The sequence below is a fragment of the Salmo salar genome, chromosome 16 (assembly GCF_965601325.2).
Source record: "Salmo salar chromosome 16, fSalSal1, whole genome shotgun sequence".
In the NCBI taxonomy this organism is placed as follows: domain Eukaryota; kingdom Metazoa; phylum Chordata; class Actinopteri; order Salmoniformes; family Salmonidae; genus Salmo; species Salmo salar.
Genome location: NC_138306.1, coordinates 64,021,048 through 64,037,876, shown reverse-complemented (window position 1 = coordinate 64,037,876; position 16,829 = coordinate 64,021,048). Strand labels below are relative to the sequence as shown.

At 44.5% G+C, this 16,829-nt stretch overlaps 1 protein-coding gene across 1 annotated transcript in view; it reads right to left on the bottom strand.

Moving 5' to 3' along the window:
• Positions 1 to 10,024: 10,024 nt before the first annotated feature.
• The window catches only part of LOC145861049 (partitioning defective 3 homolog B), a gene marked incomplete at its 5' end in the record, with an annotated part of 41,904 nt that continues 35,099 nt past the window's right edge, over positions 10,025 to 16,829 (bottom strand). Inside the window, one exon of the mRNA XM_082962408.1 lies at positions 10,025 to 12,085. Within this exon, the coding sequence (XP_082818534.1) occupies positions 11,965 to 12,085 (121 nt within the window). The remainder of the gene's footprint in view (positions 12,086 to 16,829) is intronic.

The following is a 16,829-nucleotide window of genomic DNA, read 5'->3' as shown; positions in this document are numbered from 1 at the left end:
TTGAGCGAGTCACTGGTACTTCCTGGTCTAGTTTTTGCTTGTAAAGCAGGAATCAGGAGGATAGAATTATGGTCCGATTTGCCAAATGGAGTGCGGGGAAGAGCTTTATATGCATCTCTGTGTGCGGAATAAAGATGGTCTTGAGTTTTTTTTCCTCTGGTTGCACATGTGACATGCTGGTAGAAATGAGGTAAAACAGATTTAAGTTTGCCTGCATTAAAGTCCCCGGCCACTAGGAGCGCTGCTTCTGGATGAGCATTTTCTTGTTTGCTTTTGTTGAAAGTATGGTTGGAATCGGTACCAGAACCATGCAGGTCCCCTAAATAGGGAAGTTTACATATTTCAATAATTAATATGCTGACACATTAGAGTAAAATTCTATAAGGAAAAAACAACTGATGGGTATATTATATCATTTTAATTAAATGATGAAGTGCAACGCTGGAAAGATGGAGAGAGAATTGCAGGCTCATGTCCATCAGAGCAGAGAGAGAAGGACAATAAAGATCCAGCCATCAAAGCGGAGCTCCCCCAGACAACCTCCCCCTCAGACTATCCGTCGCAGATGTGTTGTTTGCACTGAGCAGGGTGAATGCATGCAAGGCTGCTGGTCCTGATGGTGTCCCCGGTCGTGTGCTTCAAGCATGTGCTGGGCAGCTGGCTGAGGTATTCACTGACACTTTCAACCTGTCACTGTCCCAGGCGGTTGTCCCCATGTGCTTCAAGACCGCAACCATTGTGCCAGTGCCGAAGCAGTCGACTGTATCAAGACTGAATGACTTCCGACCTGTTGCACTCACCCCCACGATCATGAAGTGCTTTGAAAGACTGGTTTTGGCCTACCTTAAGTCCTGCCTCCCTCCAACACTGGATCCCCACCAGTTTGCCTACCGACCAAACAGGTCTACAGGGGACGCCATCTCCACAGCTTTACACTCTGCCTTGACCCACCTGGACAAAACCAACACCTATGTGAGAATGCTGTTCATAGACTTTAGCTCAGCATTCAATACGATCATTCCCTCTAGGCTGGTCACCAGACTCCATGACCTAGGGATCAGCCCCTCTCTCTGTAACTGGACTTAGGACTTCCTAACCAACAGACCCCAGTCTGTCAGGTTAGACAACTTCACCTCCTCAACCTGAACACCGGTGTGCCCCAGGGCTGCGTGCTGAGCCCCCTCCTGTACTCCCTCTTCACCTACGACTGCGTTCCTGTACACAGTTCCAACACCATTGTCAAGTTCGCAGACAACACTGCGGTGGTAGGCCTGATCAGTGACAATGACGAGTCAGCCTACAGGGAGGAGGTCAAGCACCTGGCTGCATGGAGCGCTGACAACAACCTGGCCCTCAATGCAAAGAAAACCAAGGAGCTAATTGTCAATTACAGGAAGTCTAAAAGCTGCAGCCACGCCCCAGTTCTCATTGATGACACTGAGGTGGAGCGTGTGTCCAGCTTCAAATTCCTGGGTGTCTACATCTCCGATGACCTTTCCTGGACCCTCAACACCTCAACCCTGGTCAAAAAGGGACAGCAGCGCCTGTACTTCCTACCATCAGGCCAGCGGTACAGGTCTCTACATTCCCGCACTAGCAGGCTCAAGAACAGTTTCTTTCCTGCTATTGTAACCCTGCTGAACTCTGTGACACGACACTAGCCATATCCACCCGCCCACCGCTTAGTACTGCCTCTTAGGGACCTTGTTGCACTACTCTTTTTGCACTCTTCACAGTACTACTGGACTCTGATATTACTTTGCAAAGTCTGATTAAGGACATTATTCAGTTGTACATGTCTACCTTGGTAACCTCTTTGCTGCTATCCTTGCATTTCCGTTGCATGCCTCCTTGCACTTTCAATTTGCCTTCATTGCACATTTAGACTTGCCATTTGTACTTGCCATTTGCCTTCATTGCACATTTACACATTCCACTTAATAACATACACTGTACTTAAATTTTTTGCACTCTTATTTGCACTTCTCGTCAGATGCTAACTGCATTTCATTGTACTGTACTTGTTCAATGACAAAGTTTAATCTAATCTGTAGGCAAGGCTAACATTTTCATAAATGTCCCTAGGCTTACACTAAATGTTTCTCACTTATCATTTCAGATATTGAGAAAATGCGTACAAATTTTAACTTAGCTTATTAATAAAAAGTAAATTACAAAAAGTAAATTACAAACATCTTAACACTTGTCATTAGCAGACACTGTTATATTGTGCTTCTTAAAAATGAATGATAGAGTAAGGTTTTTAGAGCATCAAAACTCCATAGTTTGCCTAATTTCATAGATGTAACTCTGCATTTACCCACAGGTATCTTTATTGTTTTCCATGTTCAAGTTGAAGTTTGAACTTTATCGCAATCAGCAGCCACCCAATTATCTATGTTTACCCAACACGTGCCATATATTTATTTTACAAGTTTAAGAGTTTCAGGTATTTTTCTGTCTTATTTGTATTTGCATTTATTATTGGATCCCAGCTACTCTTCCTGGGGTCGGGCAAAATTAAAAAACACCCTCTGTTCTGTCAGACATGTAACTCTTTATCCACAATATAGCAGTGGGTATAAAGCCATAACACATACGTTTTTCCAGCAGCAGACTATGACTCAGTTTAGTCACATGATTTCTCAATTTGCAGTACATTTGCCAATCAGTTGTGCAGCCAGACTTATTTGCCATTCCTTTCGCCTCATCCCTCTCAACCATAAAATGTTTAAATTCCTCATCAATCCACAGGGATTTAACAATTTTAACCATCATTTTCTTAATGGGTGCATGCTTATTAGTAACTGGGATAAGCAATTTCATAAATGTCTGTTTGCGCCTAATTACACACCACGGACCAACAAATATTCTTTACATCAACATTGGAATCACTACAAAACTTCTTTCAGTAACAAAGCGATGGTATCCCCCCACACCCTAAGTCAATGGGAGTGGTGTTACATTTTTGGGGTTTTATTGACAGGGAGATTAAATTAAGGGGTGGAGACTGATAGAGGACATACTGTGTAGAAGTGCGGTGGGACCAGGATTCAATCCCAAGCAGGCAGAGGTCTACCTATCATAATAAATTGGTGGGTGCTTATATTTGTCCTGTTACACACTTGTACAAGTGTGTAATGGAAATGTGTATCTTGCATACCCTAACTCCCCCTGAGACACCCGCAGAGAGTGGGGTTACAACCAGGGTCACCATTTTCCAGCACCCTTGAAGGCTTAACTTCCTTGCTCAAGAGCACAGCGACATATTTTTCCACCTTGTCAACTTCGGGATAGGAACCAGCAACCTTTCAGTTACTAGCCCAACGCTCTAACCTCCAGGCTATCCTGCTGCCACGTGCCAAGGGCAACAGCCTCAACTGCTCGACCAACCTCAGGCACGTCAATCTGAGTGTTAAGCTAACAGGAATACTTGACATACCATCACAGGGCAACCTAGTACTTCTGACCCTGGCACCCCTGTGACTGCCAACAAAAACATCTGGCATTTCTCTGGAAAGGGAACCAATTTCACACCTTGTGCCATGCTGTCAGCGGAGTCTCGGTCACTCACATGGAACGCAGTGCAGTGTATGTGTGTAGGATATTTGTCAGTGTGTGTGTGTGTGTATATGCAGACTGACGGCGTATGTGCATGCATGTGGGTGTGTGAATGCTAATGTATGAGATTGGGTCAGGCACTAATCGAGCCTTTATGCTTACATTGCTTCAGAGGAGGGGTTTCCCCTAGACGTTGATCATGGGTCAGTTTTGCATTTTTCCCACTAATAGTTAATGTTAGGATTAAGGGAGGGGTATCTGATCCTAGATCTGTACCTAAGGGAAACGTGTCGCCTGGACCTTGCCTGGTGTTGAATGGCAGATGTATGGGCTCCCAAGCCATGGAATCTAGTTGTTGAGTTTCAACACACCATAGCCACATTACCATTGCTCATGTGTTTGGGCCCTGGTCAAAAGTAGCGCACTAAATAAGGAATAGGGTGCCATTTGGGACACAGCCCATGGTTTAGTTCCCATGTATTTAAATGGAGTATTTTCCCTCCAGATAACTCTGATATTTCTTAACTCTGTTTCTTAACTCTGTTAAGAAGAAAGTCCTGAATGTGATGTAGTGAATCTGTCGTAACACTCGGTGTGAAATACCACAAACCAGACATAAACTGCAAACGCTATTTGATTAGTTTGATGCAAAGTAAACAGCTGCCCGTTGCAACATCATATCACTGAGTCGCAGTGTAAACTTGTATAGGTTATGTTAGCCACATGCTAACACCTGAGCTCATAACTCTGCTCTGAAGTATTGAATGACATACAGACTAGCATGTTCATTCGCTAAACGTGGCGTGTGGAACCCATCTCGGTGTTGCCACGGCAATGTCATTAGCCCCTGCCCCCACAGTGAGGGATGCTTTGCCAGGAGCCGTGGCGTTGCTAGGACGACGGTCAGTTGAAAAAGATGGTGGTTGGTTCTCGTGTGTGACTGACTGAAAGTAGGGGAAGCAGCCAGTGCTTTTAGGGTAAAATGTGGCACAAATTTACACCAGGTTACTTTACAACAAGGAATAGTCACAGCATAGTATTGCACACGTATACCATGTACAAAGTCTGATTCAAGGGAGAAATCTCACAAATAAGTCAGCCGAATAAATAAAATAAGTCTGAAGTTGGGTGAAGTTACCCCTAGACCAGGGCTGTTCAATGTCAGTCCTGCAGAGCCAAAACACTCATTTTCATCCTCTCCTTCTGATCAAGGACTGATTCAGACCTGGGGCACCAGGTGAGTGCAATTAACAACCAGTTAGAAACAAAAAACTGAATTTGAACAACCCTGCCCTGGACTCTGATCTTGGGTCAGTTTAGCTTTTCCCCACTAATGGTTAAAGAGCGACTGAACGCACCGATTCCGCGTGTTTTTCTATTGCTCATTAAGAAAAATGAGATTTCAGTTTTGGGGGTGTGGTTCGATGTGGCAGTTACTGATGTTTGTCCCCCATGAGACACCATAGGATCAAATCCAGTATCACTTCCTCAAAATAGAATGAATATAAGATAACTCAAGATATCTCTAATAAATCTACATTTTTGCAGAGACTTCAGTGGCGCAATTTTATATCTAGCTAAGGTGTTTGGTGCAGTATTTCTTAAGTAAAAAAATGCAAGTTCGATCCGCTATGCAGGTCTGTCTCATTGTGTGTTCTGCCGTACGATTGGATAGACTGCAATCACCGCAGCTGTTTATCCCATGGTAGTGGGCATTGTTGAAATCAAAACCCAACCCTCAAGTAAGTAATGATGGACTCTTGTACACAAATCTCACAAAACTCAGGTTTGGACAATATTGACTTTACGACCAAAATTAACCTACTTGCACTTTGTCAATTTTGGCATTAATGAATGTTTCTGACTACTATCGATGTCACGTAAGCTTTTTTCAACAACAGAAGTTGGTTCTTGAGTTACGTTTTGTTTTAAGGTTTAGATTAGGGGAGGGGAAGCTGATCCTAGATCTGTACCTAGGGAAAAGTTCACCCCGGAGCCTGCTGAAAGCCACAGCGCTTTCTGCAGCCGGCTGTGTTAGTCCAATGGATATGAGGACAGGTGAAGGTCCAGTCAATGACTATCAGCCTGTCATTCCCATCTCCATTGAAGCACCCACTTAAACATCCCCATTTTAACTCCATGTTACCTGCCCACTTTCCTATTCCCATGGCCGTATAACCCCAAGACCGTAGTACATCCCAAATGGCACCCTATTCCCTACATAGAGCACTACTTTTTTGCTCTGGTCAAAATTGGTGCACCATATAGGTAGAGGGTGACATTTGGGACCCAGCCCATGAGTCTCTGGCTATATAATGGAGTATATAATGAAATTAGGAAATCCACTCAGGCTACACAGTGAAGTCTGATTAGCTCTGATACGGAGCTCATGATGTCATGATAAGGAGGGGTTGAAATGAATGCGGGACTGCGGTGATGGACGATGGAATAGGGCTTAATGCATCGGAATGTGGTTTTATAAAGAGGGTGAGGTCATGAAGACATCGAGAACTCGTCTGTGTCGCGGTTTCGGGCAATGCGAGGGCGTACGGGACTCCTACATGCTCCTGAACGCTCAGCTCTAGAATTTTTTTAGGGGCTGCATAGGACTGATAACTGTTTTCCGCTTCACAATCTCCAGAGTAGGGCTTTGATTGACACATGTTAACAAGCTGTGTGCTAGGAGGCGCTGGTGGAATAGGGAAGCTCAAATCAAATCAAATTTTATTGGTCACATACACATGGTTAGCAGATGTTATTGCAAGTGTAGAAAAATGCTTATACTTCTAGATCTGACAGGTAATATCTAACAAATTCCACAACAAAACCTAATACACACAATCTAGTAAAGGAATGGGATGAGAATATATAACTATAAAATATATGGATGAGCAGTGACAGAGCGGCTAAGATGCAGTAGATAGTAAAGGATACACTATATACATATGAGATGAGTAATGCAAGATATGTAAACATTGTTGAAGTGGCATTATTAAAGTGACTAGTGTTCTATTTACTAAAGTGGCCAATGATATCAAGTCTGTAGGTAGGCAGCCGCCTCTCTGTGCTAGTGGTGGCTGTTTAACAATCTGATGGCCTTGAGATTGAAAAACAGTTTCTATCTCTCTGTCCCAGCTTTGATGCATCTGTACTGACCTCGCCTTCCGGATGGAAGTGGGGTGAACGGGTAGTGGCTCTGGTGGTTGTTGTCCTTGATTATCTTTTTTGACTTACTGTGACATCAGGTGTTGTAGGTGTCCTGGAGGGCAGGTAGTTTACCCCCGGTGAGGCATTGTGCAGACCGCACCACCCTCTGGAGAGCCCTGCGGTTGTGGGTGGTGCAGTTGCCGTACCAGGCGGTGATACAGCTGCTTATTTTCTACTTTCTTGAAACGACTAGAGCACCTTGAGCCTGGCTTTTTTAGGATTACGTGTTTTTGGGGGGATTCACAGAATGTGAAATTAGGAGGTTTCAAATTAATTAACATCACCCCTTCGAGCTAGCCCAGAAAAAGAAAACAAGTAAAAAAATATATAAAAAGGTTTGTAGAATTGAGGAGAACAAAAAGAAAGACCAGACATTCAGAACTGACAAATAGAAAGTAGAAGTGGGAAAAAAGGAAAGAAATTAGCTGAATTTCTAGAATATCAAAAATACAAAGGCCAGCTATTCAGAACTGACAGAGGAAGTAGAAAACGGAGTCGAAATGTGACTCAGCAGATACAGCTTCCTGTGATGGGCCTTTTATTCGAGTGAGACTACTTCTGTCTCAAAGTGGGGAAATGATAAGACCTTGACATGAAGATTAAAAACAAACCCGACATAAAGCATGATAAGATGGCTGAGGCGCCAAATGAGGGACCGTGACCCTGTGAACATGGCCGACTCCATATAATGGGGTGTGACAGTGGATTTGTCATGCAGCATGATAGAGGATTTCTTGTGTCTGTCCGTGACCGTGCCTGAGTGGGAGAGAGACAGACACACACTCTTACAGACAGTCAGACAGAAAGACTGACAGACGACACACTCGCACAGACTGACAGTCCTGGCTCTCAGAAGTAGAATGAGTACAATGGGACAGACGCTCAAATTTAAAGTATTGCATAGTGTGAGGCCTGGTAGCCATATTTAAGTTCCTTTGGAGTTCCCCTTAAATTGATGCTTACCACAATATCTTTGAGGTTCTCTGTATCCTATATGGTATATCTTAAAGATTAGAGACAAATACATGCATAAATACCATGCATTACACAGATATAATATCACTTGTCTGGATAATCTCTTTTTTGTCAGAATGGTGTTCATTAGGCACCAAATGCAGAACAATGGCCTGAAACAGGAACGGACTAACTGGACTTGTTCAATAAGAAAAGCTGATCATCGTTTTCCTTTGCAGAACATTTTGAAGACAACACTAATGAACACAACCCAGGTTAGGTAAAGGGGTCAACCCAGTCCTGGTTGTATTTATTAGGCATCAAACAGAAGAAATTAGATTGAAACAGGAAGGGACTACCTGGACTAAATGCACATCTATTTTTCTGTTGCAAATCCTTTTGATACGGTGTGCACTAATGAACAAGGCCCAGGTGGCGTGAAGGGTGTCAAGGTGTTTCACCATAGTCTGGGTACAGGGTACACAGTGATCTGTGGAAGTTTAAGGTTGCATCCCAAATGACACCCTATTCACTATGCGCCCGATTCCGACTTAAGAAATGTATGCCTTTCCTACACACTTCTCAGTAGTTGGTATTTAGACTTACCTTACGCAGGTGTATAACGGCCTTTGCAGGCGTGGTTCCCTAATTTATGCACATTTTAGGTTAGGTTAGGTATGAAGGAATCATAAGGTTTGGAGAGCCTTTACGCACTAAATATATCAATGAATCAAAAATACAGTGGTTTGATTCATTCTGAAAGTTGTTATATTCAAGTTCAATCTATGAGTTATAGGACGGTGGAAAAACAGCGTACAATAAGAGTTGAACAATAGTCCTAGAAATCTCCCCTAATCATGGAACTGTATGAAAACGGTCCAGTGAACCGTGCGCCAGGCTCCAGCTTTAACCTGCTACGTGTGGTCTGAGTTCCATAATGATTCAAATAGGATACGTGTCCCAAATGATTGCACAACGTTAGCCTAATAAGACCGACTAATGATAGCGACCCTCAGGAACAGCTACACAGACATGACAGAGGAAAGGTAAACGGAATGGAATGATGCAAGTGGATGGGTTATCTTGGCAAAAGACAATTGCTATCTAACAGGGCCGGAAAAAAAAGTGTGCACAAAATGTGGGGGAATTAAGCTTTTTGTGAGAATGGAACATTTCTCGGATCTTTTATTTCAGCTCATAAAACACAGGACCAACACTTTACATGTTGCGTTTATATTTTTATTCAGTGTATAAATATCTGTGGGTATTACTGACGGTGGCTCCTGATAGTGGCTAATATTTAACATGATACAAATTTTTAAATAAAACGTTGAAAAACATTTTAAAGCGCATACATCAACTCGGCAGGTTCAGCCCTACATAACCCTATAGTTTGGTATTCCAAATTGCATCCACGCAAATTATGAGGGCACACAATAACATTTTTGAATAACTGCATAGTTATTTATAGCCTACTTCACTGAGGTAAATGGGCCACAATACATATGTTATTCATGGTTTCCTTGTGCGTCAAGGTCAGAATACATCTGTAGACACACCTCAAACACACCTTTATTTCTTAGATCTCCACCCAAAATGAACAGCATGCTATTCTCATGTTTAAGTTCAAGGTCAGAATGCGCATAGAGAGTGCATTAAAGGAAATTACGTTCCATTTACGCACGCTTAACTCGGGTCAGAATCGGCCCCAATATGCCCTACTGGCCCTGGTCAAAAGCAATGCACTATGTAGGAAATAGGGTGCCATTTGGGATGAAGTCTGAAAACACTGACTGGCCTCGGCGGTAATTAAACACTAACTGATAAAATGAGCTCTCAACAGATTCTAATTATCCTAATTTCAACCTCTAATTCCACCAATCAGCCAGATCTTCCTTTTCCGTGGGAGCAAATTGGGAGGTAATCACTTCAGCACAGAGATCTCCTCAGTCTTAATTGTTGAGGGTGATTCGGTCTTTATCAGCAGTAAGACTGGGTCTACGTCCCAAATGGCACCCTATTCCCTAAATAGTGCAATACTTTTGACTAGAGCCCTATGAGCCGGTCCAATGGGCCCTGTTCAAAAGTATGGCACTATGTAGAGAATAGGGTGCCATTTGGGAAGCACCCTGGGCCTCTCTGTTATCATAGAGGGCTAATTTATCTGAAATGGGAAAGCTAAACTGGGTTGAAAATCTTAATGAATCATTTGGGCGAGATGAGTCATCATATTGGTGACTCATAATCAGGACAATTGGCATAACTTTGCAATTTCATCATTCTGTTAAATGAGACAGCTAAATTGGTGAACAATATATTTATTCATCTTTGCATATTGTATATGATCATTTACAATGTATATTTAATGCACAGCATAATATAAAAACAATCATTTACAAAGGTTAAAATGTATCGTCATCAATGTACAATATGACATGGTATGGTCAGCGTTGTGATTCTTTACCGTCACACAGAGGAAATTATATCAATGGCGAGAAAGGATAATAATCCCGGTGCATATGAGTAACATGTTTAAGTGTCTCTCTTAGGCCTTCATCACTGGAGAATGTAGCTGTGTCCCAAATGGCACCGTATTCCCTATTTAGTGCACTACTTTTGACCAGGTCAAAAGTAGTGCACTATGTAGGGAATAGGGTGCCATTTGGAAGGGGTGGTTTATGGACCAGGCCATCATCAGAACACTCCTCTCAGCTGCTGACATGTTTTAGAAGCAGTAAAGGTCTATATGTGTACAGTATGTATAGAGACGTGTTTAGAAATGTGTTTCTTTATGCATGTGTGGGGATGTAAATAATGTATTTTGAATCACAGGGTTCCAGAATGACTGGAGATAGACAATGTACAGATTGGAAAGAGACTTTTAATTGAATACCAGCCAAACTCTTGCAGGGTTGCACAAACTTTTTGCACAAGCTTAAAAACAGGCCCCTCCCCTTCTGGAACAACAATGAGAGGCCAGGGATGGTGAAGTTAGGGTTTTGACTCAAAAAGCACCCTATACCCGAGATAACGGAAGACAAAAAGACAACTGGACAAGAAGCTGACACTGGACAGGAAGTTGATCCTAAGAAACAAGGTCAGAGGAACGGGAAGTAGGGACAGGAAATGAAGTCCACATCAAAGCATCTTTGCCCGCCTGCCGTGTCCCTTCCATCCACCTTTTTAGATGTGGGTGTTTTTTGAATGTGTTTTGGTTGTGGCCTTTGCTAATAAACCTTCCATGAACAGTTTTTTGCCTAAAACAAATTTCTGCTGCCCATAATGTGCTTTTTTTAAGTAAAGTATAATGTGTGTGGTGTTTGATTTAAAAACGACCAAATTTAGGTTATCATAAAGACACTGTTGAAGAAATTAAAATGTATGCTCTGTGTTGACTAACTATATTTATTCATCACATAAAGGACTATGCCAGTTCTGGACTTTTTCTGGATCTATGTCAAGTAATGCAAGGGGAAGAAATGGCACAGCAGCCATTTTGGGAGGGGGTGTGGATGACCACACACCATAGCAGTCATCTTTTTGAGCAGAGAACTACTGGGCTGTGTCCGTAGCGTTATGAACCCTGGTCAAAAGAAGTGCACTAGATAGGGAATAAAGTGCCATTTGGGACACAGCCCTTCCCCTACTGCTTTGATGTTTGTAGCTCTCAAAGACCTGGTGTAAGCAGTATAGCTCACGCCCATTGGACGTCTAGTTGGAGCCTTATTACTTACACCAATCTGATTCCTTCAGATTTGCAGACACCAAACGAGGTAGGGGGGCGAGGATGTTTTCAGACAGGGGGGTGTAGAGCAGCAATGAGTGGGTCTGATTTAGGGTTGAAATAATCAGTAATCTTTCCAGAATTCCAAGGTTTTCCAGAAATCCTGGTTGGAAGATTCCGGGAATCAAGAAGAAATAAGGCAGAAACCCGGGAATCTTCCAACTGGGATTTTCCCAGAAAATCTGGGGAATTTGGGGAAAGTTACCAGAATTCTGCAATCCCAGTCTGAGTCCATCTAGCTATCGCACCTACACCGCTCCAATCATGCTGTTCTTCTGGCGTGGGTCCGGCTGCCTGCTGTCCCTGTAGCCGCCGGGGTAGCGCTCAGGGGTGGCGAATCGGCCGGGGCTGGCGTCACGGTAACCGCCCCTGCCCACTGTCTCGTAGCGGGGGGCACGGGTGCCTGGTGTGGGGGGTACCTCCTGGCGCTGGTCAGCCCGGTGGGGCGAGGATGGGTACTACCTGGGGTCCACCTGTGGTGGCCCAGGGGGCGAGGTGGCCCGGGGCAGGCTGGAGGGGCTGGGACTCTTTAGGGGTGTAGTAGTTGTCTTGGCCGGGGTAACCGGGTGCTGTCCTAGACTGGGTGGGGTAGAAACATATTAGAGAGTGTAGACAATTTAAAAAAATCAACTTGTGTGTGTGCATAAGCTTGTGTGTAAATGAGTGTCAAATCAAATCAAAGTTTATTTGTCACGTGCGCCGAATACAACAGGTGTAGACCTTACAGTGAAATGCTTACTTACAGGCTCTAACCAATAGGGCGAAAAGAAAAGGTGTGTGTGTGTAAGTAAAGAAATAAAACAACAGTAAAATGACATTTGAAAAATAAGAGTAGCAAGGCTATATACAGACGCCGGTTAGTCAGGCTTATTGAGTTAGTATGTACATGTAGGTATGGTTAAAGTGACTATGCATATATGATGAACAGAGAGTAGCAGCAGCGTAAAAGAGGGGTTGGCGGGTGGTGGGACACAATGCAGATAGCCCGGTTAGCCAATGTGCGGGAGCACTGGTTGGTCGGGCCAATTGAGGTAGTATGTACATGAATGTATAGTTAAAGTGACTATGCATATATGATAAACAGAGAGTAGCAGCAGCATAAAGAGGGATGGTGGGGGGGCACACAATGCAAATAGTCCGGGTGACCATTTGGTTACCTGTTCAGGAGTCTTATGGCTTGGGGGTAAAAACTGTTGAGAAGCCTTTTTGTACTAGAGACTTGGCACTCCGGTACCGCTTGCCATGCGGTAGTAGAGAGAACAGTCTATGACTGGGGTGGCTGGGTGTGTGAGTGAGTGTGTGTGACCCGGGGGGGGGGGGGGGGGGGTAGCGCAGTAAGGAGGCTGCAGGCAGCTGGGTGTCTCTGATTCCCTCCCAGTGACTGTGGGGTGATTAGGGGGCTAAGCTCCTGGGGTAAGGAGACACGCAGGGCGACTCACAGAGGCAGGATGGATCAACTTTCACAGCCCCATTCACATTTTTCCCTGCCCACGCTCTGCCCTGCCTGGGCTAAGTTACACACACAGCCAACAACCAGAACCAAAGCCCAAAACTAGGCCTTCTCCCAGGTCAGATAGAGGTGAAACTGCCCTGGTAAATTCCCTGCTCATTTTCATACATGCGTTTGTGATACCAACATGCTTTACACACACACACACACACACACACACACACACACACACACACACACACACACACACACACACACACACACACACACACACACACACACACACCACACACACACACACACGATCATAAACCACATCCCACCCGCCAGCTCTACATCCTCGGAGGATAATAAATGTCGATCTACTCATCAATCCAGCCATCCCTCAATCTCTGGATGGAGAGACGGATAAAGGGATAGATTAATAGATGTGATGCTGTGAAAGGGTCATTTCGGGGGCAGATTTGGCCTGTGTAAGCTGGTGGAAAGATGTTTAGGCTAGTGGGAAGATGGAGAAGGATGTGGAGGTGAAAGCCTGTTTGGAGGCCTTGAGCTGGGGTGAAGGCTCAGGTGCTCTCCCCTCCCTCAAAACCCCCGCTGGCCGGCTGCTAATCCCTAGTGATGAAACATCTGGCTTTCATTTCTCTCCATCTCTGGCTCTCTTTCTCTCCCTCCTTATCACTTCTCTGGGCCCTTAGTGACATCATAGGGGCCCCGGTGCTGAATGATAAGGGACCACCTGTATGTCCGTGTTTGGGTGGTCAAGTCTACATAAACCACATGTTGTTGATGTCTGGCATGCCTAGCCCACTGCCCCACACACCACAGAGATCTCCCAAGGGAAGCACATACACAACTTGTTATGACGCACAGTCAACAGGTGCAGAGCTGTCACAATGAGCATGCCTGTGAGTGAACAGTGAGAGCTCTACTGTCACTAACTCTAGGAGAGATAGAGAGAGAGGAGGGTGCAAAGAGTGTTTTCAAACTCCATGTATACATGTGAGTGTATAGGTGATTGTGGATGCACGCGTGTATCTAAATGTATGTCAGTATAATGGATGTGTGTGTATGTGGGTATGTATATGTACGTGTGTGTGTGCATGTTTGTGTCTGTATATACACAATATACACTATATACACAAACGTATGTGGACACCACTTCAAATGAGTGAATTCGGCTATTTCAGCCACACCCGTTGCTGACAGGTGTATAAAATCCAGCACACAGCCATGCAATCTCCATAGACAAACATTGGCAATAGAATGGCCTTACTGAAGAGCTTATGGTTTCCATGGCCGAGCAGCCACACACAAGCCTAAAATCACCATGCGCAACGCCAAGCGTCGGCTGGAGTGGTGTAAAGCTCGCTGCCATTTGACTCTGGAGCAGTAGAAGAGCGTTCTCTGGAGAGAATCATGCTTTACCATCTGGCAGTCCGATGCCAGGAGAACACTACCTGGCTGAATGCAACTGTAAAGGTTGGTGGAGGAGGAATAATGGTCGGGGCTGTTTTTCCATGGTTCGAGCTTGGCCCCTTAGTTCCAATGAAGTGAGATCTTAACACTACAGCATACAATGACATTCTAGACGATTCTGTGCTTTGTGGCAACAGTTTGGGGAAAGCCCTTTCCTGTTTCAGCATGACAATGCCCCCGTACACAAAGCGAGGTCCATACAGAAATGGTTTGTCGAGATCAGTGTGGAAGAACTTGACTGGCCTGCACAGAGCACTGACCTCAACCCCATCAAACACCTTTGGGATGAATTGGAACGCCGACTGCGAGCCAGGCCTAATCGCCCAACATCGTGCTCGTGGCTGAATGGAAGCAGCAATGTTCCAAAATCTAGTGGAAAGCCTTCCCAAAGAGTGGAGGCTGTTATAGCAGCAAAGGGCGGACAAACTCTATGATTTTGGAATGAGACGTTCGATGAGCAGGTGTCCACATACTTTTGGTCATGTAATACAACCTGACAGAGGGAGGTGTGATCCTATCCACATGGGCCAAGTGAACGCTACTAATAACATGTCATGTAATGAATCAGACTCACACCTCTCAACTGTCAACACTCAATGTCTGCATCCCAAATAGCACCCTATTCGCTATATTGCACACTACTTTTGACCAGGGACCATAAGGCTTTGGTCAAAAGTAGTGCACCATGTAGGGTATAGGGTGCTATTTACATTTTGGGACACACCCTACACCATGCAAACAGCCCGTGAGATGTGGCCCGAAAACGGGGAGATGGTGCATGTGGTGTGTGTTTACGTGGTCTGCGTGTCTCTATGTGGCGTGTTGTGTGTGTGTTATGTGTATGCGTCTATGCGCTGTGTGTTTGTGTGTGTGTGTGCGCAATGACATTTGGGCATAGTTTCCGCCTTACGACAAGGAGGAATTTGGCCCTGGTGAGTGAGGGGGACTATTTGCACCTGCCCAAGGAAACGGAAGGATAATTAGGCCCTGTGGTTCTTACCTGACCCTCAATACACTCCATTGGTGTGAGGGAACACAGCTGGTAGCTAGCAGCCATGGAGGCCACCGAGGGGTTGCTTGGAGGGGATCTAACCCATTCTCTGGAGGATCCATAGCACTTACTGACAATCTGCATACGTGTGTGTGTATACCTGCGAGTGTTTCAGTTTGTGCTATGGACTTTCCAAAATAACGGACAGACGGAGGGATAGACATACACACACATGGCAGGCTGAGTGCTGGAGACAGAGGCCAGACCAGGCTGGTTTCACATTAAAGGGATACTTTCAGGATTTTGGTAATACAGTCTTTTATCTACTTCCCCAGAACTAAACACCCATAGATTTCCATTCATTGCGCTAGTCGCAAAACTACCTCTAACTTCATTCATACTGGGCACAGAGACATACAAATGGTATCCACGAGTTCATCTGACTCTGGAGAAGTAGATAACGGGCCTCATTGTCAAAATCCCAAAGTATCCCTTTAAAGGAAAACCATTAGGCTGAAATAGAGAGAGGTTATGTGTGTTAATCAAACCAACCTAGATAAATATTGGGGAGGGGGCTTTCACACAGACATGTATGCACACACCCACACACAAAATGTCTCTGTGTTTGCCATCACTCTGTCTACTCTATAGTGAGTACAGTGTGAATTACACTTTGCAGCACTGTATCCCACTGAGACCTTTACACAGGAGTAACACGCACTAAAATGACACTGAATAGCACCAACAATTCTATCAGATATGCTGGTGGCCAATTACTAAGTGGCCATCTATAAAGTAAAAATACACATTCCAGATTTAACTACTGGTACTTCAACTGGTTCAGATCTACAATACATTGTCAGCCTTGACTAGATCTTTCCGTCTGTTTTGTGACTTCATTGGTCAGCGGTCAAAGACCTTCTCACTCACTCGCTCTCAAAGTGTGTGTTTATCCTTTGTTTTATTTATAAATCCATGATTTCATTTTCCAGAAATGCTTGTGCCTGCCTCGGTGTCTGTTGGAGAGGGAGAGACCGAAAGAGGGAGACAGAAAGAGCGTGATCTCTCCAGGTAGCCAGAGCCCACTGAGGCGATGACTTTATGAAAGCCTAACGGCTCAACCAGTTTAATTTCCAAAATACTGATTTCATTACGGGTCCGTTTCAGCGAAAACAGAGTTAGCGGGGGAAAGAGTGCTGCGGCCTGCATTTACTTCGGCCCGAAACGGCAACACACTGCCACAAAAGGGAGCAATGTGACTTGAAGAACAAACCAGGACTCGTATTCAAAGTTTCCCACAGTAGGAGTGCTGATCTAGAATCAGTTCACCCCTGTCCATGTAATTGTTTCCATTGTGATCATAAGGCACTCCTACTCTGAGACGCTTTATGGATACAGGCCCA